General features: G+C 42.9%; 1 protein-coding gene across 1 annotated transcript in view; it reads right to left on the reverse strand.

Moving 5' to 3' along the window:
• Window positions 1-26,960, reverse strand: part of LOC124774229 (neprilysin-2-like) — a 199,719-nt gene that overhangs the window by 61,080 nt on the left and 111,679 nt on the right. Inside the window, exons 9-10 of the mRNA XM_047249464.1 lie at window positions 26,787-26,930; window positions 6,882-6,978 (exon numbers count right to left, since the gene is read on the reverse strand). Coding sequence (XP_047105420.1) covers window positions 6,882-6,978; window positions 26,787-26,930 — 241 coding nt within the window. The remainder of the gene's footprint in view (window positions 1-6,881; window positions 6,979-26,786; window positions 26,931-26,960) is intronic.

Consider the following 26,960-nt stretch of genomic DNA (forward strand, 5'->3'; position numbering starts at 1 on the left):
ATGTGTTCAACATCATTTTCTAACCCCTTTGGATTATTGTAATGTTGATCTGTTGTTGTTGCACTCTTGAATTGCCAATTAACCAATTTTTACTTGATGTAACATTGCGTTTCCTTGACATTTAGCTGATGGGTATAAATTCGTTATTGTTTGATTTTAGCTAGTTAAATATTTTGAAAAGGCTTTAGGTACTGTGACATTTAGACCCATGCAGACAGTTCCCAACTCACTAAGGTCATTAGACAGAATATGACACTGGATGATGTACTTAAGATCCTACACTCGGCCTTAATGCAACCTTGAGATTGGTTTGACATGGTTATAGGTGGTATCCTTAATCAGGGATGGTATACCTTTCATTTTGAGGTTTATCTTCGGACTTATAGGTGGCCTCCTAAATTTTTCTTTTTCTCCTTTTTATTCGTTCGATTCCACTTGGAATAAAGCTACATAATTGTATAGGACTTATATGTAGGGAGGTAGACATTTTTTGATATACAGAGTTCGAGAATCTTCTTTGTCACTATGACTATATGAGGCAGCTACTGTCATTGCATTAATCCAATCAGTATAGTGCGAAGGGGTCTTACATAGGGGTTCTAATGTAGTACCCACGGGACCAGTTGTTTGATTTTTATAGTACGATTGTATTGGTTTAATTCGTGAATGCAATTGGGTTTTAAGACAAACTTTTTTATGCTTATCGTTAACATTATGGCAGCTATTTATCGTACCACACAACACGACCTACGCTACACATACGTAACTTATGTATCCTGACATGATTATGTCACACTTTATTGTATTTTATTTTATTATTTATTTATATCAGTTAATTATTTAAAAAAATATTCTTCCAGTGGGCATATGATTGAATGCAGTACATTTGATTGTTGTATTGCATGGCCTATTACAATTGTGTGGTACGGATTTACGAATAATAGCGTATACATATGTTCATCTATTATGCTATATTAGAGTAAAACAGTGAAAACTATTAACATGACAGTGGCAGAAACATATTTGCCCTAATATCACATGTACTTTTAATGATATACAATATGTTCTTTTGAGCCACTTACATAGTTAACATGATACCTGTCAATTGTTAACGTATTTCTATATTTTTATAATAGTACATTTGTTCCACTCGTTGTACAGGGGCCTGAAGATGGCATCAATGTAATGGCGAAACGGGTAGCACATAACAGGTTCATAAAATAAATTTCTACAATACATACGGCTGTTGGTAAATTATTGCATCAATAAATTTAGTGGATTACTCCTACTGCCTTTCTTGAATTTAGGCGTGACCTGTACAACTCTCCAGTCTCTGGGTACGGATCTTTCGTCGAGCGAGTGGTTGTGTATGGTTGTTACGTATGGAGCCATTGCATCAGCAGACTCTGAAACCTACCTAAATGGTATACAATCTGGACCTGAAGCCTTGCTTTTATTAAGTAATTCCAGTTGGTTCACTACTCTGATAATATCTACTTCTAAGTTAATGATGTTGACAGCTGTTCTTGATTCGAATTCTGAATTATTTGCTTCGCCTTCTTTGATGAAGGAATTTCGGAAGACTGTTTAGTAACTCTGCTTTAGCAGTGCAGTCATGGATAGTACTTCCACTGTTATCGCAGAGAGAGGGCATTGTGTCTTACCGCTGTGTTTCCAGAAAACGTTTCGTTGTGAAAACGTTATAAGCATGCATTGAAGTCCGAGCTAAATTTGGTGCTTTTGTAAAATATCACCAACCTTGGAGCTTTCGCGTTCGTTTAAATTTAGCATGGTTATTTCGTTATTTTTGCAAGAGTCTACGGACCTGTTTTATGAAAAGCCTACCCGTCCCCTTTCTCACCAGACAGCCATGGTATGGTATTAACTTGATACATGAATGTGGTGGTCGGGGGGGGGGGGCGGGGTGCCACCGAGGACATTGCCGAAATGGGGGTCTTAGCCGCAGCAGTTTCGTGCTCGCACTACATGACGGCTTGAAAAAGGAGAACTGAAAAAGCATAAGGTACCTGCGCTGCTTCGGATCACCTTCAAATTCCGTTCGGTGGATTTGAACGGTCCTTAGTGGTTCCACCTTGTACACAAGAGCAAACATAGCTGTCGCACTGCATTCCAGAGGAGTGAAATCATGTTCAATGTGGTTGCTAGCGCACGATTGCTACATAGAAGGAGACAAGGGTAGAACAGTCAGGGAGACGTCAGCAACACCTACGAACGTGAAGAATGCCTTATTGTTGCTCACTGCACTTCAAACGGTCGTTTTCGACCGCTAAATGTGTGCAAATCAACGTCCCAAGAAAAGCGGTGGTTTCATTGACGCCATTTTTGCCACCCCTTGAGACATTTTCGTGTCGATTCTGAGCGGCGGTGGATCTGAAATGTTTTCCTCGGCTCTTTTCTTTTTTAGTCATCAGTCTTCTGTTTTGTCTGATGCGGCCCGCCACCCTCTCTAATGTGAACCTCTTCATCTCAGCCTAGAAATTGCAACCTACGTACTCAATTATTTGCTGGATGCATGAAAATCTCTGACTTCTTCTACAGTTTTTGCCCTTTACAGTTCCCTCTAGTACCATGGAAGTCATTCACTCATGTCTTAACACATGCCCTATCATCCTGTCCCTACTCCTTATCAGTGTTTTCCAAATGTTCCTTTCCTCCCCGATTCTGCGCAGAACCTCATTCCTTACCTTATCAGTCCACCTAATTTTCAACATTCGCCTATAGCACCACATCTCAAATTCTTCGATTCTCTTCTGTTCCGGTTTCCCGACAGTCCATGTTTCACTACCATACAATGCTGTACTCCAAACGTACATTCTCAGAAATTTCTTCCTGAAATAAAGGCCGATATTTGCTATTAATAGACATCTGTTGGCCAGGAATGCCATTTTTACCATTACTTGTATGCTTTTGATGTCCTCCTTGCTCCGCCCATCACTCGTCATTGTACTGCCTAGGTAGCAGAATTCCTTAACTTCATCTATTTTGTGACCATGATTCCTGATGTTAAGTGGCTTGCTGTACTCATTTCTACTACTACTCATTAGCTTCGTCTTTCTTCGATTTACTCTCAATCCACACTCTGCACTCATTAGGCAGATCATTCCGTTCAGCAGATCATATAATTCTTCATCACTTGCACTCAAGATAGCAAAATGATCAGTGAATGTATCACTGATACCGTTTCAACTTCAATTTTAATTTCACTCCTGAATCTTTCTTTTATTTCCATCATTGTTTCCTCGATGTACAGATTGAACAGTAGGGGCGACAGGCTATATCCTTGTCTTACCCCCTATTTAATACCAGCACTTCGTTCTTGGTTGCCCACTCTTTTTATTGCCTCTTGTCTGTTGTACATAGTGTACATGACCCGATAAATCGACTCCTGTTTCTTCTGTCACATCAGACAAATCTTGCCCGTCATAGAGGCTCTCCGTGTATTCTTTCCACCTATCCGCTCTCTCCTCTGCATTTAATAGTCGAATTCCCGTTTCACTCTTAATGTTATCACCATTGCTTTCAATGTCACGGAAATTGTTTTGACTTTCCTGTAAGCGGAGTTTGTCCTTCCGACAGTCATTTCTTTTTCAATGTCTCCACATTTTTCCTGCAGCCATTCCGTCTTAGCTTCCCTGTACTTCCTGTTTATTTCATTCCTTAGCAACTTGTATTTCTGTATTCCTCAGTTTCCCGGAGCATTTTAGTACTTCCTCCTTTCATCGATCAATTGAAGCATTTCTTCCGTTACCCATGGTTTCTTCGCAGTTACCTTCTTTGTACTTACGTTTACCTTCTCAAATTCTGTGGTGGCCCGTTTTAGAGATGTCCATTCCTCTTCAACTGCCTACTGAGCTGTTCCTTGTTGGTGTATCTATAACCTTAGAGAACTTCAATCGTATCTCGTCATTCCTTAGTACTTCTTTGCGTATTGATTCATCCTGGCTAATGCCGCAAACTTCAGCCTACTCCTCATCATTACTATATTGTGATCTGAGCCTAGATCTGCTCCTGGGTACACCTTACAATTTACTATCTGATTTCGAAATCTCTATCTCACCATGATGTAATCTAACAGAAATCTTGCCTTATCACCCGGTCTTTTTCAAGTATACCTACTCCTCTTGTGATTCTTAAACAGATTATTCGCTGTTAGCAGCTGAAACGTGTTGCAGAACTCAATTATCTTTCCTCCTCTCTCATTCCTTGTCCCAAGCCTCTATTCTCCTGTAAACTTTTTCCCTACTCCTTCCCATAAAACAGCATTCCAGTCTCCCATGACTATTATATTTTCATCCCCATTTACATACTGTATTACCCTTTTAGTATCCTCATATACGTCCTCTATCTCTTCATCTTCAGCTTGCGACGTCGGCATGTATACCTGAACTATCGTTGTCTGTGCTGGTTTGCTGTCGATTATGATAAAAACCACCCTGTCACTGTACTGTTCACAGTAACACACTCTCTCCCTTCCCCTACCTTCGTATTCATAACGAATCCTAATCCCTTTATACCCTCTACTCGTTTGGCCAGAAATCCTCGTCTTCTTTCCAATTCACTTCACTGACCTCTTCTGTATCTAGATTGAGCCCTTGCATTTCCCTTTTCAGATTTTCTAGTTTCCTTACCACATTCAGGCTTCTGACATTCCACGCCACGACTCGTGAAACGTTATCATTTCGTTGATTATTCAGTATTTTTCTCATGGTAACCTCTCCCATAGTAGTCCCCTCCCGGAGATCCGAATGGGGGACTACTCCGGAATCTTTTGCCAATGAAGAGATCATCATGACAGTTCTTCGATTACAGGCCACATGTCCTGTGAATACACGTTACGTGTCTTTAATGCAGTGGTTTCCATTGCCTTCTGCATCCTCATGCCGTTATCGATGCTGATTCTTCCACCTTTAGGGGCAGTTTCCCACCCCTAGGACAAGAGAGTGCCCTGAACCTCTGTCTGCTCCTCCTCCTTCATTGTCAATGCCGTCGGCAGAATGGGGTGACTTCTTATGCCTGAAGTCTTAGGCCACCAATGCTGATTATTAAACAAAACTTAAGTAGCGGCGGGATTCGAACCCGGGTCACATGAGAAAACTGCGTGATTTGAAGGCTGGGCATCACGATCCTGTAACTCCATCGCAGAGTCGTCAAAATAATGGGTGAATGTGCGTAAGAGGGGCTGTGGCGACCTTCCACCGTGTGACACGTCCACGGCGGCGTTGGCCAGCAATGTGGGGAAATTTCGTGACAGTGGGACATCGTCAACCCATTTTACACGTTACATGAGCGTCTGAGCTCTAGCTCTTTTATCGCAGATGTCGACACGTTGTTGTTTGAAGCGTCTTCGATCTCTAGGGTCCGTCGCAGGACGCCACGCTTTTCCATCACCAAGGAGGTAGTCTGTACATACCTTTGAACACAATTTGAGACTCATGCATCACAGTGGAAGAATATTTCCGGGTTTAAAAAAAGTAACTTGTTAATTCTGCTGTGCAGTGTACTTCACAGTGATTGGTTTGTAATGGATAGGCGAAGGAGGGGTGGGGAGATGGCAAAGAAGAGGAAACTAGGAGCATGACTACAGCATTAGTCAAGGCAAGATCAAAGTTCAAAGGGAACTGATCCCTGCCCCTTAATGTTGACATCGCAAAGGCTAAAGGTCATACTTTTCCCAGAATCCTCATTACCTTCCTGCTGCTACAAGAACCGAATAAATGCTGCAAATCGTGAGACACATTAAATATTATGTATACTCGTTTCGAAGAAGGCTGTCAAGACTTTAAATATGACGACAGCCTTCGATTCCGCAGCACATTATCAACTGATGAAACTGTGCAAAAAGTGAATGAACTGATTATATTACAAAAATATTGAATTTCGAACAAAAAGCGCAGCGAATGCAAGTTGCTCAGAAGTAGTTATATGTAGTCAACTACAAGTCTGAACTACTGTAACGTGTCATAACAGGTGACAAAACGTGTTTACAGAGATGACGCATTCTGTGTCACTAAGAACGAAAAAGCTTCGACAAGTGCAGTCAGATGTGAAGGTTATGCCCGATGTGTTCTTGGATTTTTATGTCAAAGTACAACACGAGTTCGTGCCATAGTGTCTAACGATATGTAGTACTGCCGATAACTTTAACGACATAAGCGTGAATGAATCCAAAAAAATCACAGGTATTTGTGTCGAAACTATTCATGGGTTTTGCACGACAGTAAGTCACCTGCTCACAGTTAGTTTGCTTGTTCGTGAAGTTCTGGTAAAAAACAAGGTGTAATGATGCCACAATCTCCATATTTGCCATACATGACCAGTCTTAAAGGGCTGTCGCTACGCAAGGCATAGACTAGATTAACAAAGCGCCGCTGAGACAGCTAAATGCTGTCGGAAAGATCGACTTCAAGAAATGGTGCGGGGATAGGACAATGGTTTGGCATAAGTGTATAATATTTATTATTGTTTGAATACACCTAATGTAGACCTATCTCCTTGAAATCTGAAATTGAACTGTATTTCAAAATGGCTCTGAGCACTATGGGACTTAACATCGGAGGTCGTCAGTCCCTTAGAACTTAGAACTACTTAAACCTAACTAACCTAAGGACATCACACACATTCCTACCCGAGGCAGGATTCGAACCTGCGACCGTCGCGGCCTCGCGGTTCCGGACTGTAGCGCCTAGAACCGCTCGGCCACTCTGGCCGGCGAACTGTATTTCTTTAGAGCCTTACTCTCGTGTTTTGGACCTCTAGGACAGTGAGAGGTATAGAGATTAGTTGAAAAGTTCAAAGGGTAGTGCACAACGGCGTGTCAGTTTGCGCTCTGGCATATTGTAAACGGACTCGTTGCTGCTTACCTTCTCGTAGAAGTGGTCCAGCTTCCTGTCGTCCAGTAGCTCGTCTGGGTAGGCGATGTGGGCGACCATCGACTTGGCTTTCTCGAGTGCCTTCTTCCTGCACATCACATCACACCAAATTACATCATACAGTGTCAGTACATGCAAGGTGTTTGTAGGTATGACTGACATAAGGAAGGACAAAATAAATTTTTTTGTAAGAGATTGGGCGTACCTATATCTATCGTCATCCACATACGTATTCAGCAATCCACCGTACGGTGCGTGGAGGAGGGTTCCTTGCAAACGTTTTCCTTCATCCCTTTCCTGTTCCATCCCCAATTGAAATGAGCTAATTTCATTGAAACTCCCCCAGGAAAACTAAATAGACTATTCGTCTTCCCCAGAAACTACTTTAAGGTAACTTTCCTGTGAATTTTTTGGAAAAATACTAACAAGTTTTATAAAGTTTCAGCCGTCACGCCATTGAGTTAGTAGACTGTTCTGTCTGGCGCCACAGGCTCAAAGATAGTATCGACTATCCCTTTTGCGGCCCCATTGCCAATATCTTACAGGAAGAGTTGGTATCTGTGGGCTGTGTCCTTAGAAGGTGTACCGGAGTACTTTACCAGGTCAGCGTCAGCTGCAAACAGCAGGCCGACATCCAGTCAGTTGGTTGGCCACATTCAAGTCGGAAGACCTCTCGTGGTCTGGCTGCCCTCTTCTACCTGGCTTTTTTCGGCACCGCTCAGTAACCGCCGCGACGCACCGTGGATGCATGGAGCTGCTTGATGATGAAGGGGAGTAACATTCTCTAATCAACGTGGTGATTTGTGTCATTGTCTACCTACCCTCCTAACTATTTTCTGGTTTGTACCCGAACCTCAGAGTTTTACTCGGTCGGCTCTTTGGTGGTAAATATAGGCTGTAGTATTGTACTAAGACACTAGTTGCCGTTTGAAATTTTGTCCCGCTATTATATTGCCTGGTTTGCACCCGATCATTAATATTGTAATGAATCAGCTCCTGGTCGTAAATACAGCCGGAACAGTTGTACTAAGGCACAGGTTGCCGTTAAACAAAACAGCGGTCTTGTGGTTAAATTTAGATGTTAACCGTTTCAATTCTTTGATTGTAATTGCAATAGCCGTAATCCGAACAAACTGTTGTGCTATGCTATACACTTCTGTGTTTATTGGTGTATTTTTAGCTGGATCTTGTGGTTCCGCCGAGTGAGTTCTCTTGTAGTAAGTGTTCACGAGTAAAGTCTTAAGACGTTCCTTCAGAGCGGTCTTAATAACTGACAAGCAGTTAACTTTGAAAATATTAAGAGCCAAGTGTCATCAGGGCTTTAGTCAAAATAAGATTGGCAAAAGGGACGGGGTTGGATCCAGTCGCACCTTAGTTATCGACTAAAATTAAGAGGTTGGTTGCTTTGAAGTAAGCCTTATCATCGTCATATTGTTTCCTAATCTGTTTAACTTTCAAGCACAGGTACGCGTCTTAACCCTGAACCTCTCCACATGCAGCTTTCAAACTAAAAGTTACGTCATCTGTTTTGAGTAACTGAATCACTCTTGTCACCAGTGGTCCTTATATAGTTTTCGTGTGTTGCAAAAAGGCATTCAATAAGAGAAACCCTGTCCAGCGGGGTAGTAAAACACCAGTGTTTCACCCGATAACGGACGGGCTGCAGGTCCGGTCGTCTTGTAATTATTGTAATATTGTTTCCTGATTCGATTTCTCTTGTAAAGTTTACTCATTGGAATTCTTACATGTTAGTAGGATACAAACCGTAGGACAGTACGACGGTTACTTAGTGGATATTTTGATATACAGTTGATCACTTTAGTTCTTACACTGACTTAACAGCAGTGCTGTTTGCGAGAATAAGTAAATTTAATTTCTTATTTGTCGCCCCACACTTCGAAGCTATGCATTGAACATCTTACTTAGACGCTTGAAACTGTAAGTAAAAATTTACGATATGTTTATCTAAAAGACAGACTACTATCATGTTATTTCAGGCAGAAGTTTTTATTCTATAAATATTTTCATATGAAAATCAAAATTAACGTTAGTTTCTATAACTAATCACTGTGTACTTTCCTTCCTGTTGGTAGCACGTTAGTGTGTGTAGCCCAATTTTCTCCAAATAGTTTCAGACAGATTTTTTGTGCATAAAACGTGTGGCTGATAAAATTTAAGCCTCGGGAAATTCACTTGAAAGATACTTATGATCTATAACTCACCTCTGTAGTTCCTGATACATTCCAGTCCCATAGTCTTGTTCGTTTACACGTCATCACCTTCTCTCTTACTTTCCTTGTTTGTCCTTGTCACTCTGGCCTCTAGGACCGAACTGTCAACTTTGGCCACTCTCATGGAATCAATTGCTGCCAGTGACTGTCTCCTATTGAACCCAGAAGACATTCCTAGCAAAACTAGAAAATCACATCTGCTAACTACCCCATCAGTAAAATTAATTCCAGCATCTAACACACCTAATCTCACAGTCTCGAATGCAATAAACATTGTTCTTGGCAGGCGTTGCCATATAAAACTCTTGAAAAAGCGTCGTGACAATAGTTTACTGTTACTTAGATCCATGTTTCTGGGGTTAATTGCTTCTATCACTGCAAATGGCAGGGAGTGATGGTGAACACCAACTTCACCAGTTTCAAGTTCTTTCCCGTATCCACATCTGATGGAGTCCACCTAACATGCTGTTGTTTTATAAATAATTTTCCACAATCTATACTTCCTGGCAAAATAAACCGAGTGCCGTAAAACATAAATTTTTCAGTACCAAAATCGTTTTTCAGGTATAATTACTTTCGAGAATGACAAACTAGCGAAAAGTGAAACTACAGAAAAGCTTACAAGCAAAACAACACTCGAAACCACAAGGGAAAATATATAGGCATCACATAGCGTGTTTCCTGGCTGGCTGCCAACACGACAAACAGTTGTATAGCACATCGTTCTTAATTGGGAGTGTAATTTCATATGTCAAAGCACCGGAAACATGGTTGTGGCTGCATACCGAGAGATGTTTAAATCTCCTTCTAAACAAAGTCCCGATATCCAATTATTGCTTAAAAGGTCTAAAAGTTGATATAAGTTGAAAAACAGAAAACTGATTTTTGAAGAGGATTTATCAGCAATTGACCTTAAGCGCTCGGCCTGTTTCACGTAGCTTTTCAACGTTAAAAGAAGTGATACTGTCAGGCAGCAGACGACTGATACAATATTCGAAGGTTACAGGGTTGTTTATCCTATGCATCTGCATTAGCTTCAGTTTTTCCGCATTTAGGGGAAGCTGCCACTAATCGACCAGAATAGGAGTTTTGTCGACGTCACCCTGGATCCTCCCGCCGTGGCTCTACAGCGACACAACCGCTGCACGGTAACGCGGCATCAGCAGTCGCAGACAGCTGTTCGCCCTGCCTGTCAGGTCGTTTCTGTGTACAGAGAAAAAGACCGGACTATCGTACGATAGCTTTGTCTCTGACGAACATTCGCCAATCAAGAAAATATACTAGGTTTTGCTGTTTAAAAGCTCTTTCAGCCACTTAGATATCTGATAACTTATTCGATATGCTCGGACCTTCATTGGCTACCTGCAATGTGGCGGTGTGTCCAAAACTTTCTGGAAATGTTGGAATGCAGAATCTGCCCTCTGCTCTTCAGCCACGGTTTGCAGGATATCATGAGAGAAAAGCTCGATGTGTTTCGTACGATCGATACCTTGTATATACTTCTTTATTTGCGGATGCAAGCGTTTTTCCCCTTCAATAAAATTTGTTATATTCGAGTTTGAATATGCTCAAGAATTATGCAGCAAACCAACGTTAAACTTGTTATGTGATTTTTCAAATGTTGTTATGCGTTCCATTGATCAATATCATGGTAACCGTTATGATGTGGCACATGTAAAGTATATAAGAAATGCACAAATGAATGAATGTTTTTTATTTGCTTTTTTGTTTTTTTGTTTTTGAAGTTTAAAAATTTGTTACCTGCCTCATATCCTTAAATGGCACAAAACGATGCATGTATTATACCTATAGATCTATTTATTTCTATTCAAGAATTCATCTTCACTATAGAAAGAGTTGTCAAGGAGATATGATTTCAGTTTATTTTTAAAACTATAACTGCTGTCTGTCAAACATCTTATTTCTTCTGGTGATTCATCGAAAAGTTTTACAGCAGCATATTTTATCCCTTTATGTGCCAAAGATAGGTTAAGTAGAGAGTAGTGTAAGTCTTTCTTTCTTCTGGTATTATAATCGTGGATGTCACTGTTGCCGGCCGGTGTGGCCGAGCGGTTCTAGGTGCTTCAGTCTGGAACCGCGTGACCGCTACGGTCGCAGGTTCGAATCCTGCCTCGGGCATGGATGTGTGTGATGTCCTTAGGTTAGTTAGGTTTAAGTAGTTCTAAGTTCTATGGGACTGATGACCTCAGAAGTTAAGTCCCATAGTGCTCAGAGCCCTTTTTGATGTCATTGTTGTTTATAAACTGGTCCATGTTGTACGGAACAAATTTTATTACCGAGTACACGTACCGTGAGGCTGCTGTAAGAATTCATAAACTTTGGAAGAGATGCCTACAAAACGGGCGACTGTGACACTCACACATTATTCCAACCACTTTCTTTTGAGCAATGAATACTTTCTGCCTTATTGTTGAGCTGCCCCAAAATATTATTCCGTAGGACATCAGAGAGTGAAAGTATCCAAAGTATGTTAGGTTGATAATTTCTGTATCCTCAAAATTAGGAACTATTCTATATGCAAAGGTTGCTGAACCTAGTCGCTGCTGAAGACCCAAAATATCAATTTTCCAGTTAAGATTCCCATCTATATGTAGACCCAAAACTTGGTATGCTCTATCCTAGCTACTCACTAAGTTGATTTGTTATATTTATTGTAGGAACTCAGTAGAAAATTGGACGTACTCTATGTTTTCAAAGTTGAGAGCAAGCCCATTCCCAGAAAACCAATTAGTAACTTCCCCAAAGACGTTATTTCAATCATTTTCTATTGGAGTGTCTTTTCCTGTTTTAATAATGATGCTTGTATCATCAGCAAACAGTGTCAGATTAGCTTCTTGTTTCAGATAAGAAGGGAGGTCATTGACATATATCAAGAACAGAACGGACCCATGTAAAACCCTGTGGAACACCTAATGTAATTTCATCGCAGTTAGATGAAGTGGGAAACTTCCTCAAATCACTTACACTATGTAAATATAGGTTTGACCATTGTTTTGCCCTTCTTAAATACTGGAGACACCTGTCCTTCAGTTTTCCGGTCGATTACGACGTGGTACTGGACTAGATATTTTGCAGATGTGCAACGGCACATGCCTAGGTTAGAGAGCTCGATAACAGAGAGAAAGCTCCTGCTGCAGTGCACTTGAGCATCGCAACAGCACGGCGCCCGCCAGACTCCACCGCCCTCGTGCCGGTGGGTTCTCCGCTGGCAAACGAAAGCAGGTGCAATTAAGCATAGTGGCATATGTGACATTATTGCCAGCAGTAGCAAGACAAACCAGCTTTGGAATGTGCTGGTCATTGGATCAGATCAAGGACCCATCGGCCCACGACCACCATAGTGTCAGCTTCCACTTGCAGCGGCGCTGTACCGTGCTGCTGCGAATAAAGTTCCACTCAGTTTGTGGTGAGTCGCTTCTAACATGCACACCTCCTTGAACTCAGTGAAATGCAGTTCCCATCCGGAAGAAGCTATAGAAAAATCAACTTCACACTTAGCAACCACAAGTCGCACTAGAAATTGTTTTGTCAGTGGAAGATTAAGAATAGTTAAATGAAAGTCTGATGTGCATAAAATTTCTCCATATTACGGTAAGCTTGAATACACCACTTACTAACAAGCCTTATTCTGAGCTGTACGAAGTCTGAAAAGTCCACATGCACATATAATTCATTCTCGCAGCCAGTTTATGGAAATTGTTAGTTATATTTCACAGAAAGTCTTAAGTCAGTTTCATGACCAACACTGCAAGACTGCCAAAAACCGGTGATGTTCTGTTGCAATATATCACAAATTAAAATTTAGAAGAACAGTATTTAAATCTTAGCTATAATAGCAGTAACAAAGACGCAATTTGCTCCGACGACGATTCTCATACTCGGCAATAGGCGCACGTCTAGAACAGACCGACAAGATAGAAGAGGAGGTGGCTGAACCGCTATTGCCATAAAAACAAACATCACACACCATATTGAAACACTTCCACCACTTCAGTCACTACAAGCAACCGCCGTCACCGTTCACAACGCCATAGAAAATAAAGCAATAATCGCAGCTTACATCAGTCCGAATAAACAACTAATTAAAGAACACCTCACTACATTTTTCACCGTTTCCCTAAGATTCTAAAGTTAGGAGACTTTAACGCGAAACATGAATCCTGGAACTTTATCAAGACGAACAGAAAAGGACAGTTATATGACGCACAAGCCGAACTAGAATGTACAGTCCACGTTCCACACCAGCCTACAAGAATTCCGAATGTTCAAAATCAAACTTCAGATGTCCTTGACATTGTACTAACCAAGAATATAAATCTCAATTCACAGCTACGAACCATCAATGACCTGTCATCCGATCATCAACTTGTCCTTGGCCTCATCCAACGAGCAGCTCTACAAATATCACTTCCACAACAAATACAGATCAACTGGGACCAAACAGCAGATATTTAACAGACAACATCGCTCCGACAATGAACTGAGACAACAAAAACAGTATCAACATTGCAATAGAAGTTCTCACCAGGAAAATTAAAACAGTGGCAAAAAGAGCATCCACAATACAAAGAAGAACTTAAAATACAACGGAACAGATACAGAAGACGCTGGCAACAATTTCATAATCCTCGTGACAAACAAGAAATGAAAAGACTTTCAAGAGAACTACACCGACGAGTAATAGAATGGCGGCAACAATTATGGGAAGACAAAATGGCAGATTTCCAAATACAAACACACACAGCTATCAACGGACCCGGCGGATTAATATTTGACGCGCTAGCAAAAGCTCAATTATTTGCCGACGGGTACAATATACAAATGTCCCTACCACATAATGAACAAGAAAACCCACACAATAGAGACAACGAAGCCGACAGAATCCAACACGTCTTACAACAGTTTCGAAATACACCGTCAACAGAAAGACCTCTACTCACTACACCAGCAGAAATAAAGAATCTAATATCGAAAACAAAAAATACAGCACCAGGCACCGATCAAATATCTAATACTCATCTAAAACATCTACCACGTAAAGCAATAGTTCTACTAACAGGAATAATTAACAGCTGTCTACTACTGGAATACTTTCAAGACAATTGGAAAACCGCGAAAATAGTACCGATCCCAAAACCGGGCAAAAACCCTGCGGAAGCAATAAATCACAGACCGATAAGTTTACTTCCAACACTTGGCAAAGTACCTGAAAGAATCATCTTAAAACGCCTACAACCATACCTCATTGAACACAATGTAATGCACCCACAACAATTCGGTTTTCCTTCAACATTATCATCAGAGCTACAGCTAATCCGCATCACAGAATACATCCAGCACAATTTCAACCTCAGCATATACACAACAGACGTCTTCTTCGACATTTCCAAAACATACTACAAAGTATGGAAGGAAAATACAATAGCTAGACTACACCAAACAACACCGATTCCAGATTGTTACATAAAAATGATTGACGGTTTTTTACAAAATAGACGATTCTTCGTTACAATACAAGGGAAGAGATCAACTACCAAAATACCCGTAGCCGGAATCCCGCAAGGATCGGTCCTATCACCTATACTATTCAATCTCTACATCAACGATCTACCTACTTTACCACACGTAACCCTAAGCCTCTGTGCAGAAGACGCAGCCTTCTTGACATCCGGACGAAATATCGACCTAATCACAACAAGAGCACAACGACAAATCGATATCATGAAAGAATGGGCACATCAGAACAAGATTAGTTTTAACGCCACTACAACAGCAGCAGTATTTTTTACGAAGAAGATATTACCGAGACTGAGAACGCAATTACAGGTCGCAGATCAACCCAAATCGTGGAGGTCGTAAACAAAATATTTGGGAATACATTTGGACAAATCTCTAACATTCAAAGATAACACCACAGAAAGAAAAAGAGCCGCACAGAAAATGATGAATACGCTAATTCCGTTTTTCAAAAGCAAAGAGTTAAACACTAAAACAAAACTCCAATTATACAAATCCACGATCCAGCCAGCAATACTATATGGAGCGGCAGCATGGGGCACTACATGCAGAACTAACATTTAACAGCTGCAGATACTTCAAAATACATGCCTGAGGTGGTCCCTCGCGGTACCTCGCTGGACGAGGGTAGCAGAAATGCACGAACAGTTACAAGAGAAGACAATTGCAGAAAAATTTCAAGATTACGCACAAAAAATATTCCAAAAATTTGACACATGCCGAAAATATACCCCCCAAACTCAGAACCGTCGCAACAATAGTACCCCAACCATGGCACACGTACAAAGTACCCAAATCAATAGTTCCAGGATAATTACGAACAAAATAACTGAAATAGACAATTAACTTCACTACCAAGACCATCAACCAGAACAAGAAACTTCAAGAAATTAAGCGCCAAAATTTCCCTAGAAAATAAAATATGAAAAAATTACAGAAGAACAAAGGACCCCAAAGTGAGAGCCCAGTCCCTTCTGAATGTTTTTTTAAACAAAGCCGTGAAAAACTTGCCCTTTCCTAAATATAAAAAAACAAGTAGCGATCGCCGAAGGCGGGTACATTTCGGACAAAAAAAAAACATAATCAGTCTTACGTAACAAAATGTTCACTTTCGCTAGTAACCAACATGCAACGCACAGTTTCGTGATTAAAAATGTCAGCAGAAATGTATTAAATCGAACTCTTCTTTCACACCTTGTGGCACTTCTCAAACGTTTTGGAACCGAAATATTACAATAGTAATAATTTTTATTGGACCACCGAGCAATAGGACTGATCGCGACATCCAAGCCCTAACTCTCCTTATCTCTCTACACAAAATACGAGAGAGTATGCTAATTTCTGATTGCCAGCAAAACATCACAGCCAATCGGAAAGCAGCATCAAACCCGGTGAATCCTGCGCAAATACAATATGTAATCAAAAGTATCCGCACATCTCGCTGAAAAAGACTTACAAGTTCGTGGCGCCCTCCATCGGTAACGAAGGAATTCAGTATGGTGTTCGCCCACCCTTAGCCTTGATAACAGCTTCCACTCTCGCAGGCACACGTTCAATCAGATGCTGGAAGGTTTCTTGGGGAATGGCAGCTCATTCTTCACGGAGCGCTGCACTGAGGAGTGGTATCGATGTCGGTCGGTGAGGCCTGGCACGAACTCGGCGTTCGAAAACGTTCCAAAGGTGTTCTACAGGATTCAGGTCAGGACTCTGTGCAGGCCAGTACATTACAGGGATGGTAATGTCATGTAACCACTCGGCCACAAGCCGTGCACTATGAACAGGTGCTCGATCGTGCTGAAAGGTGCACTCGCCATCCCCGAATTACTCTTCAACGGTGAAAAGCAAGAAGATGCTTAAAAAATCAATGTAGGCTTGTTCTGTGATAGTGCCACGCAAAACAGCAAGTCCCCTCCATGAAAAACACGACCACACCACAACAGCACCGCCTCCGAATTTTACTGTTGCCACTACACGCGTTGGCACATGACGTTCACCTGGCATTCGCCATACCCACATCCTACCATCGGATCGCCACATTGTGTACCATGATTCGTCACTCAACACAGTGTTTTTCCACTGTTCAATCGTCCAACCTTTACGCTCCTTACACCAAGCGAGGCGTCATTTGGCATTTACCGGCTTGATGTGTGGCTTATGAGCAGCCGCTCGACCATGAAATACAAGTTTTCTTACCTCCTGCCTAACTGTCATACCACTTTCAGTGGATCCTGATGCAGTTTGGAATTCCTGTGTCTGGATAGATGTCTGCCTATTACACATTACGCCCCTCTTGAACTGTCGGTGGTCTCTGTCAGTCAACAGACGAAGTCGGCGTGTACGCTTTTGTGCTGTACGTGTCCCTTCACGTTTTCACTTCACTACCACATCGGAAACAGTGGACCTAGGGATGTTTAGGAGTGTGGAAATCACGCATACAGACAATCGAGACAAGTGACACCCAATCACCTGACCACGTTCGAAGTCCGTGACTTCCGCGGATCGCCCTATTCTGATCTCTCACGATGTCTAATGACTACTGAGGTCGCTGATATGGATTATATGGCAGTAGGTGGCAGCAAAATGCACCTAATATGAAAAGCGTGTGGTTTTGGGGGTCTCTGGATACTTTTGGTCTCATAGTGTGTACAGAACCATTCAAAATTTGTCACTGAATCAGAAAGTCAGTAAATTAAATCAAATAAATTTTGAAACCCACAAATATGAAATTAACTCCCTCTTAACAAAACTATTTTACCGAAATTTTAATCTCATTTCCTCAGTACCATAAACTGACGAAATACAAGGTGTACAACTTTGCTTCCACCATTTTTCCCCAACATTTGAGGCTTTAATGAAACAAATTGGTTTCACATGTATCATTCAAAGTATTTTCCATCGCTGGTCACTACTTTCTCCAATCTTTCGGGCAGTGTACGAATCCCGCGTCGAAAACATTGTTCATCTTTGGAAGCGATCCACGAATCGATCGAAGTTGTGACTTCTTCATGAGATCGGAAGTGTTGGTCTGCCAGGCCACGCGCCATTGATCTAAACAGGTGATAGTCAGAGGGAGCAACGTCTGGAGAATACGGCGGGTGGCGTAGGACTTCCCATTTTAACGTTTCCAAGTACGTTTTGACCTCTTTTGCAACATGGGGTCGAGCGTTGTCGTCCTGCGAAATCACTTTATCGTGCCACTTGCTGTATTGTGGCCCTTTGTGTTTTAATGCTCTGCTCAAACGCATTAATTGCGTTCGATAACGAGCACCTGTGATTTTCTCGCTTGGTTTTAACACCTCATAGTACACGACACCGAGTTCGTCCCACAAAATGCAGAGCATGAACTTGGAGCCGTGAATATTCGGTTTGGCCATCGACGTGGAAGCATGGCCGGGGTATCCCCATGATTTTCTGCGTTTAGAGTTATCGTAATGAACCCAGTTTTCGTCCCCAATCACAATGTGATGCAGAAGGCCCTTCTGTTTTTGCCTCTGAAGCAACTGTTCACAAACACACAAACGTCGTGCATTGTCTCTTGGTTTCAGCTCACACGGGACCCACTGTCCTTCTTTCTGAATCATGCCCATAGCCTTGAGACATTTTGAAATGGCTTGCTGTGTCACTCTCATTAATCGTACCAATTCTTCTTGAGTTTCACGAGAGTGTTCACTCAGCAATGTCTCCAATTCTGCATCTTCGGAAACATTCTCTCTTCCACCACTATGCCGGTCTAAGATGTTAAAGAAGCGTTGAAACCATTCACGACACGTTCTTTCACTAATAGCGTCCTTGCCATATGTACCTGAGAGCATTCGATGAGACTCAGCCGTTGTTTTCTTCATACTGAAACAGTAACTACTCCCGCAAATGACGAGAATTAAGCTCGTAAACTGACATTTTGAATCAAGAACAGCTTTATGATGCAGACACACATCGATTAAAAAAAATTGTTCAAATGGCTCTGAGCACTATGGGACTTAACTTCTGAGGTTATCAGTCCCCTAGAACTTAGAACTACTTAAACCTTACTAATATTAGGACATCACACACATCCATGCCCGAGGCAGGATTCGAACCCGCGACCGCAGTGGTCACGCGGTACCAGACTGTAGCGCCTAGAACCGCTCGGCCACCCCGGCCGGCACATCGATTAATGTTTGAATGAGGTTATGTTGAACGAGGTCCAAGCCTACTGCCTGACGTCAGCGATCTGTTTCTTTCAACCGCTACTTACCGTTGTAGCCAGCTATCGGCAAACATCGGAAGAAAAGTTGTACACCTTGTAGTTTATAAGTTTCTCCGGTACCAATGACAGACACACATGTCATTCTCGAACATTCCTCAAGAGACCAGTTAATTCAATGTGTAGCATAAAATGTACATAAAACATTATTTCATAGTCACACCTTCACTCACTCTGATAACTAAGCACAATTATAATAGTAAGTAGCAAACAATTAGAAAATTACACAAACAGCTAGTGATATCTACCAGATCACATAGGAACTACGTACACTCGGGCATCCCGTCCTGCCAGTGACTCATACTGCAAGTCTATTCAAATCTGTTATGCCCGATCTCAGGAAGAACGGTGTAAGGCCCTAAGCCTCACACTGTCTCTCTATCTGCTAATGCATAGTTTGTCTAGCCGTCACACTAAATCGCCACACTCGTCGCCTACAGAAAAAGGTTAAGAACTTTATATAGAACTGTAACACCAGCTTGAACCAGTACATTTTTTGTGTGTGCTTTTAGAAATAATAAATTGTTGCTATGATACACTCGTTCAAAGAACTCAATTTTCATCAGATATATACCCAGACCGGGTCCTAGCCCACTCGGCAGCAGCTGGCCGAGGCACAGCCAGCGACAGGAAAGTAACCGATTTTGTAAACTACTGGCCATTAAAATTGCTACACCAAGAAGAAATGCAGATGATAAACGGGTTTTTATTTGACAAATATATTATACTAGAACTGACATGTGATTACATTTTCACGTAATTTGGGTGCATATATCCTCAGAAATCAGTACCCAGAACAAATAACGGCCTTGATACGCCTGGGAATTGAGTCAGAGCTCGGATGGAGTGTACAAGTACAGCTGCCCATGCAGCTTCAACACGATACCACAGTTCATCAAGAGTAGTGACTGGTGTATTGTGACGAGCCAGTTGCTCGGTCACCATTGACCAGACGTTTTCAATTGGTGAGAGATCTGGAGAATGTGCTGGCCAGGGCACCGGTCGAACATTTTGTGTATCCAGAAAGGCCCATACAGGACCTGCAACATTCGGTCACGCATTATCCTGCTCAAATGTAGAGTTTCGCAGGGCTCGAATGAAGGGTAGAGCCACATCTGAAATGTAACGTCCACTGTTCAAAGTGCCGTCAATGCGAACAAGAGGTGACTGAGACGTGTAACCAATGGCACCCCATACCATCACGCCGGGTGATACGCCAGTATGGCGATGACGAATACACGCTTCCAATGAGCGGTCACCACGATGTCGCCAAAGGCGGATGCGACCATCATGATGCTGTAAACAGAATCTGGATTCATCCGAAAAAATGACGTCTTGCCATTCGTGCACCCAGGTTCGTCGTTGAGTACACCATCGTAGGCACTCCTGTCTGTGATGCAGCGTCAAGGGTAACCGCAGCCATGGTCTCCGAGCTGATAGTCCATGCTGTTGCAAACGTCGTCGAACTGTTTGTGCAGGTGGTTGTTGTCTTGCAAACGTCCCTATCCGTTGACTCAGGGATCGAGACGTAGCTTCACGATCCAATACAGCCATGTTGATAAGATGCCCGTCATCTCGACTGCTGGTGATACGAGGCCGTTGGGATCCAGAACGGCATTCCGTATTACCCTCCTGAACCCATCGATTCCATATTCTGCTAATAGTCATTGGATCTCGACCAACGCGAGCAGCAATGTCGCGATACGATAAACCACAATCGCGATAGGCTACAATCAGACCTTTATCAAAGTCGGAAACGTGATGGTACGCATTTCTCCTCCTTACACGAGGCATCACAACAACGTTTCAGCAGGCAACGCTGGTCAACCGCTGTTTGTGTATGAGAAATCGGTTGGAAAAGTTCGTCATGTCAGCACGTTGTAGGTGTCGCCACATGTGCCAACCTTGTGTGAATGTTCTGAAAAGTTAATCATTTGTATGTCACAGCATCTTCTTCCTGCCGGTTAAATTTCGCGTCTGTAGCATGTTATCTTCGTTGTCTAGCAATTTTAATGGCCAGTAGTGTAACATTTTGTGAACTCCTAACCAGAAGCAAATAGCATACTTTCATCTGTGTGCTTTGGTAGTTTACTTTCTTGAGTTTTTGCGTATTAATTTAGTATTTAACAGTCGCAGTTCTCGCTTTCTTGTTTGCGTCGAAAAGCAGACCGATTTTGTGACATATTAGAAGTTTCAGATCAGGAGTGAATTATTTAGTGTCACATGTGTGCTTTGGTAGTTCAATTTTTGAATCTCTGTATGTTAATCTAATTTATTGGACACAGTTGGTGTCCACAGTAGAGTTCCATAGCGTGTGTCGATTATCCTTGTTTGTCTCTGTAGTTTAGTTTTCCACAGTCTTTAGTATGGATAGGGACTATTATGGCTGCATACGGATGCCAGCCGAGATGGTAGCACTTCACTGTCAGCTCCAGGCTGTGATGGCTTCCGTTACACAGCTTGAAGCTTCAGTGGGTGGGCACCACTATTGTAAGCTGGTTGTGCAGATCCAATGACATCCAGCAAGTCTGAGTCCGCCAATCGGTAAGCACTGGTACGCGGCTCAGTGGCTCCTCGCACTGAGATTGGTCACTCATCCGTAGTCAAGGAGTCAAGGATAGGTCGCCTTGGGGCGTGGCTGGGGGTGAAAGAGCTCCCAGGGGGTCGCACGTAAGGCACCCCCTGTTAGTCTGACAAACAGGTTCCAGGTGCTGTCCGTGGCTAACACTGTCATTCAGCCATATGCAGTCGCTTGTCCAGAGGGTATCTCTCAGCTTGCAACATCTGGGCAATCACAGAGGGTGGGATTATTGGTTGTTGGGAGCTTCAATGTTAGGCATGTTATGAGGCCCATTTAGGGACATGGTTGCCTAGTAGGGGATGAAATCCAATGTGCTCTCCATATGCATACCGGACGTGGAAAGGGTCCTTCCGGATGTCATGAACAGCACAGGGTGCAACCAGCTGCAGGTGGTAGCTCACATCGGTACCAATGATGTGTGTTGCTTTGCATTGGAAGAGATCCTCTCTGGTTTCAACCAGCAAACAAAACTGGTAAATGCTGCCAGTCTCGCCTATCCAGATGAAAGCAGAGCTCACAATTTGCAAGATTGTCTACAGGAACGAATGCGGACATTTGGTACAGAGCCGAGTGGACGGTCCGAATCAGAGGCTCACGTGGTTCAGCGACTGTGTAGCCTGCAGATTCCTCGCCATTCGTCACGGAGTGGTAGTGTTTGGGTTCTGCTAAGTAGGTTAGGAGTACACTGCACGCTGGAGATGGCTACATTGGTAGCAGGGGCTGGGTGGCATGGACTAACCGGCTTTTTTAGGTTCGAGCGTCTCGGTGAAATACTAAACGGACCTCAGTCTCGAAGGATGCTGGTCCAACATAGGAAGAACGTTCTTACAGGAACCATCGGTATAACAGGTGTAAATTGTCGCAGTTGTGTTGGGAACGTACCTTAGCTCCAACCGCTAATACAAAGCACTCACGCTCAAATCGTTATAAGCATTGAAAACTGGCTAAAGCCGGAGATAAGTTCAGCCGAGATCTTTTCGAAAAACGTAGTGGTGTTCCGAAGGGATAGGCAAACACAGTTGGCGGTGGTGTGTTTGTTGCTGTTAGAAGTAGTTTATCTTGTCGCGAAACTGAATCAGACAGTTCTTTGAGTTAGTGATCTTGGTAACCAGATTAAAATAACAACTGGATCCTTTTTCCGACTTGATATCTTCTTAGTTATATGACTGGATTCGTAATTTTCTGTCAGAGATGTCACTGTTCCTTATCTATGTAAGCGATTTAGGAGCCAATTTGAGCAGCCGTCTTAGGTATATTGCAGATAATGCTGTCGTTTATCGTCTCGTAAACTCATCATAAGATCAAAACAAATTGGAAAACGATTTACAAAAGATATCTGAACAGTACGTAAATTGGCAATTGATCCTAAATAATGAAAACTGTGCGGTCATCCAAATGAGTGCTAAAAGAATCCGTTAAACTTAGGTTACACGATAAATCAGTCTAATGTAAAGGCCGTAACTCCAACTAAATATCTATGAATTACAATTAAGAACAAGTTAAATTGGAAGGGACATACAGAATATGTTGTGGGGAAGGCTAACCAAAGAATGCGTTTTATTGGCAGAACTCTTAGCCGTTACAACAGGTCTACTGAAGAGACTGCGTACGCTACGCTTGTCAAAAATGACTCTGAGTACTATGGGACTTAACATCAGTCCCCTAGAACTTAGAACTACTTAAACCTAACTAAACTAAGGACATCAGATTCATCCATGCCCCAGGCAGGATTCGAACCTGCGACCGTAGCGGTTGCGCGGTTCCAGACTGACGCGCCTAGAACCGCTCGGCCACATGGGTCGGCTACGCTTGTCCGTCCTCTTTTGGAGTACTGCTGCGCGGTCTGGGATCCTTACCAGATAGTATTAACAGAGGCAGTTCAAAGCAGAACAGCAATTTTTGTATTATCGCGAAATAGGATAGACATTGTGACGGACATGATGCAGGGTTTGGGATGAACACCATTAAAAGAAAGGCATTTTTCGTTGCGCGGAATCTTCTGACGAAATTTCAATCACCAACTTTCTTCTTCGAAAGTGAAAATATTTTGTTGGCGTCGACCTACATAGGGAGAAATGATCGTCATAACAAAATAAGGGAAATCAGAGCTCTTACGAAAACATATAGGTGTTCGTTTTTGTAATACGTACTTCCCATATAAGGTTGACCTCTGCATCTACTGGGCACTCATTTGCTGTTGGCCTCCTGATGCACACGAAGTGTTAGTAGCAGCAAATGAAAATTATAAAAAAACGCACCACGGAGGAATTATTCGAACGGGACGGAAATCGGTAGATGTGGTGTACACGAGAAGACAAACAAATTATTACAATATCAGAAAAATTTATTGAGAGAAAAAGATTTACAAATTGAGCAAGTCAATAACGGGTTGACTCACCTCTGGCCTTCATTCAAGCATTTATTCTGTTTGGCACTGACTGACAGAATTGTTGGATGTCCTCCTGAGGAATATCGCGACAAATTTTATCCAATTGGTGCTTTAGGTGGTCAAACTCCAGAGCTGGCTGAAGGGACCTGTCCGTAAACCTCCAAACGTTCTCAACTGGGGAGAGATCTGGAGACCTTTGTGGCCAAGGCTGGGATTGGCAAGCACAAGGACAAAAAGTGGAAACTCTATCCGTGTGCGGGCGAGTATTATCTTGCTGCAGTGTAAGCCCAGGATGGCTTGCCATTAAGGGCAACAAAAAGAGGTGAAAACTATCGTCAACGTATCACTGTACTGTAAGGGGTCCAAGGGTGACAGCCAAAGGAGTCCTTCTGTGAAAGGAAATGGTGATCCAGACCATCACTCCTTGCTGTCAGGTCTTATGTCGGGTAACAGCAGGTTGTAATCCCATTGCTGTCTGGGGTGTCTCTACACATGACTTAGCAGATCATTGGGTCTCATTTCGAAGTGGTACTCAACACTGAAGATAATTCTGTTTCAGTCAATGAGATTTGAGGCCGAAGACGTGTCTGAAAGAGCTCCACACGGCAGTGGGATACCAACGTGAGTGGTGCCCGCTATATGGCCAACAACCAGAAGGGATGGTATGGAGTATCATTTCCTTTCCTTATGCAAGAAGAGACAGGCAGAGTTAGAACTAAAATGGATGTTGATGTTGATTTAGTCATCGACTGGTTTCGAGCTATGCCTATTCTCAAACCAACCAGTGCTTCAAATGGCTCTGAGGACAACGGGACTTAACTTCTAAGGTCATCAGTCCCCTAGAACTTAGAACTACTTAAACCTAGCTAACCTAAGGACATCACACACATCCATGCCGGAGGCACGATTCGAACCTGCGACCGTAGCGGTCGCGCGGTTCCAGACTGTAGCGCCTAGAACCGCTCGGCCACTCTGGCCGGCAAACCAACCAGTGATTACCAAATAAAATGTTCGTCAAAATAGCAGTAAACAAAGTGTATGCATATGCCTATAGTTCCAACTAACGTTCGCTAACGAGTCACAATTTAAAAATGAGTTGCTGTCTCACTATACCCATTACGCTGGAGTTATACCATTGCTTTTCATAGCGGACCGCGCTGGTTCTCATCCGTGGCACCTTCACGGCAAAGCTGTACGTTTTGTTACCTTTCATGGCAAGACATCCCAGTCTTTCATTTCATCAATAGAATGCCCACCCACACACGGCGGGAGTTTGTGCTACTTGTCATCGTACTTGCCACATCCTATCTGGGTCAGCAAGTCTGCTGGACCTCTCCCCAGTTGAGAACGTTGGAACACTATGGGCAGCGCCCTCAAACCAACTCGGGATTTTGACGATCTAGCGCGCCAATTGGACAAAATTTGGTACGATGTATCTCAAGAGAACAGCGAACAACTATCTCAATAAAAATCAAGCCAAACAACTGCTTACATAAGGTCACGGTGTGGACCAACCCGCAAATGACTTGCTCTGTTTGTGAAGCTCTTTCTCTTGAATCATCCAATTTTTCTTAAGTTGTAATCATTTGTTTGTTCATGCAGATCAGATCTATGGATTTCTAATATGGATAATTCCTTCTTGTTGCATTTTTTTGTGTATTTGCTTCAAAGGAAACAAGTACGAATTTGTACCTACTAGGTTGATTACAATTGAAAATATGAGTATCAATCAGTCTCGTTGCATATGTTCATGATAGCTGTAATTACGTCGTCGATTTATCCCTGTTAAGGAGATTTTTTGATGAAGAATACAAGACCTTTTTTCTGGAATCACGGTATCTGCCCTCTAAAGAAGTATACGGAATATTTTATCAAGTAGCCTGTGTGACGGCTCGTATGTATATTTCACGTTTCAGTGCTTCACGTGTGTCACTGGAGACCTGAGAAGTTATCTGAAATACAGCAACTATTGAAATGCGAAACAGTCACTAGCGTAAATGTCTCCAGTTTCAAACTACCTGAGTGTTAATGTTGGTCATCGGTAATTAAATTCCTCTTAAAATTTCCTTCTTCGCTGTACTGCGAAGTCATCGTAAAGTATCAACAATGGAAATGGAAATTAGCGTTTGGCGTCATTGGCCGTGAGGTCCTTTACGGGGCAGGTCCGGCCGACTTGGTGAAGGTCATATTACATTTGACATCACATTGGGCGACCTGCGCGCCGGATGGGGAACAAATGGTGATGAAGACAACACAACACCCAGTCGCTGAGCGGAGAAAAATCCCCGACTCAGCCGGGAATCGAACCCGGGCCCGTAGGACGGCAGTGCGTCACGCTGACCACTCAGCTATCGGAGCGGACAGTATCAAAAATAACAATAAAGCTAGGCAAATCTGGAGCTTCTACTCCATGTGACGTCCGCCAGCCCTACGCATTTCACACTTGGATGTGAATTCAGAAACCTAATTTTTTTTTCCTACAGAACTTTCTCACTTCATCAAAGACAATGCGCAGATCATGCAAAATAATCTCCTCCGAACACCCAAGATGTGCCTCGCCTCCCTAACTATACAGTGCTGTATTCTGCGTGCCGCTTATGAGCGCCTAAAAGTTGTAACGTTGCGTTCATAAGTTACGTTACCTGTTCTTCTCTTTCACTCGCACCAGTGTAAACGCTTTTTCACAGATGCAAGCGAATGCCAGCGAACACTGACAAGCTGCGTATTGTCTGAGGTCCCTCGTTCCTTGTGCCCGCTTCCATTCGCTCCGGTGTAAACCGGGCTTTATCTGGGCGCATCACGGCTCTTCGCAGAGTGGTGCTTTCCATTTCCGTCAGAGCGGCTGTTTCCTGGTGGAACATCAGTAAAGGCACCCGGGCGTCAGAGCGGCGGCGGCAGGCGCGGCGCACAGTACCTGGTGCCCTCGTCCATCCAGTCCAGCTGGCGCAGGGTGCGGAGGAACTCGCGGCGGATGTCGCCCACCATCTCGAGCGCCGCCTCCTTGGCCGCCTTGTTGAAGTACCTGCGCACGTATATGGCGCCCACAGACAGCCCCAGGCTGAAAAACCAGAGGTACCTACCGTAGTCT

The sequence above is a fragment of the Schistocerca piceifrons genome, chromosome 2 (assembly GCF_021461385.2).
Source record: "Schistocerca piceifrons isolate TAMUIC-IGC-003096 chromosome 2, iqSchPice1.1, whole genome shotgun sequence".
Lineage (NCBI taxonomy): Eukaryota > Metazoa > Arthropoda > Insecta > Orthoptera > Acrididae > Schistocerca > Schistocerca piceifrons.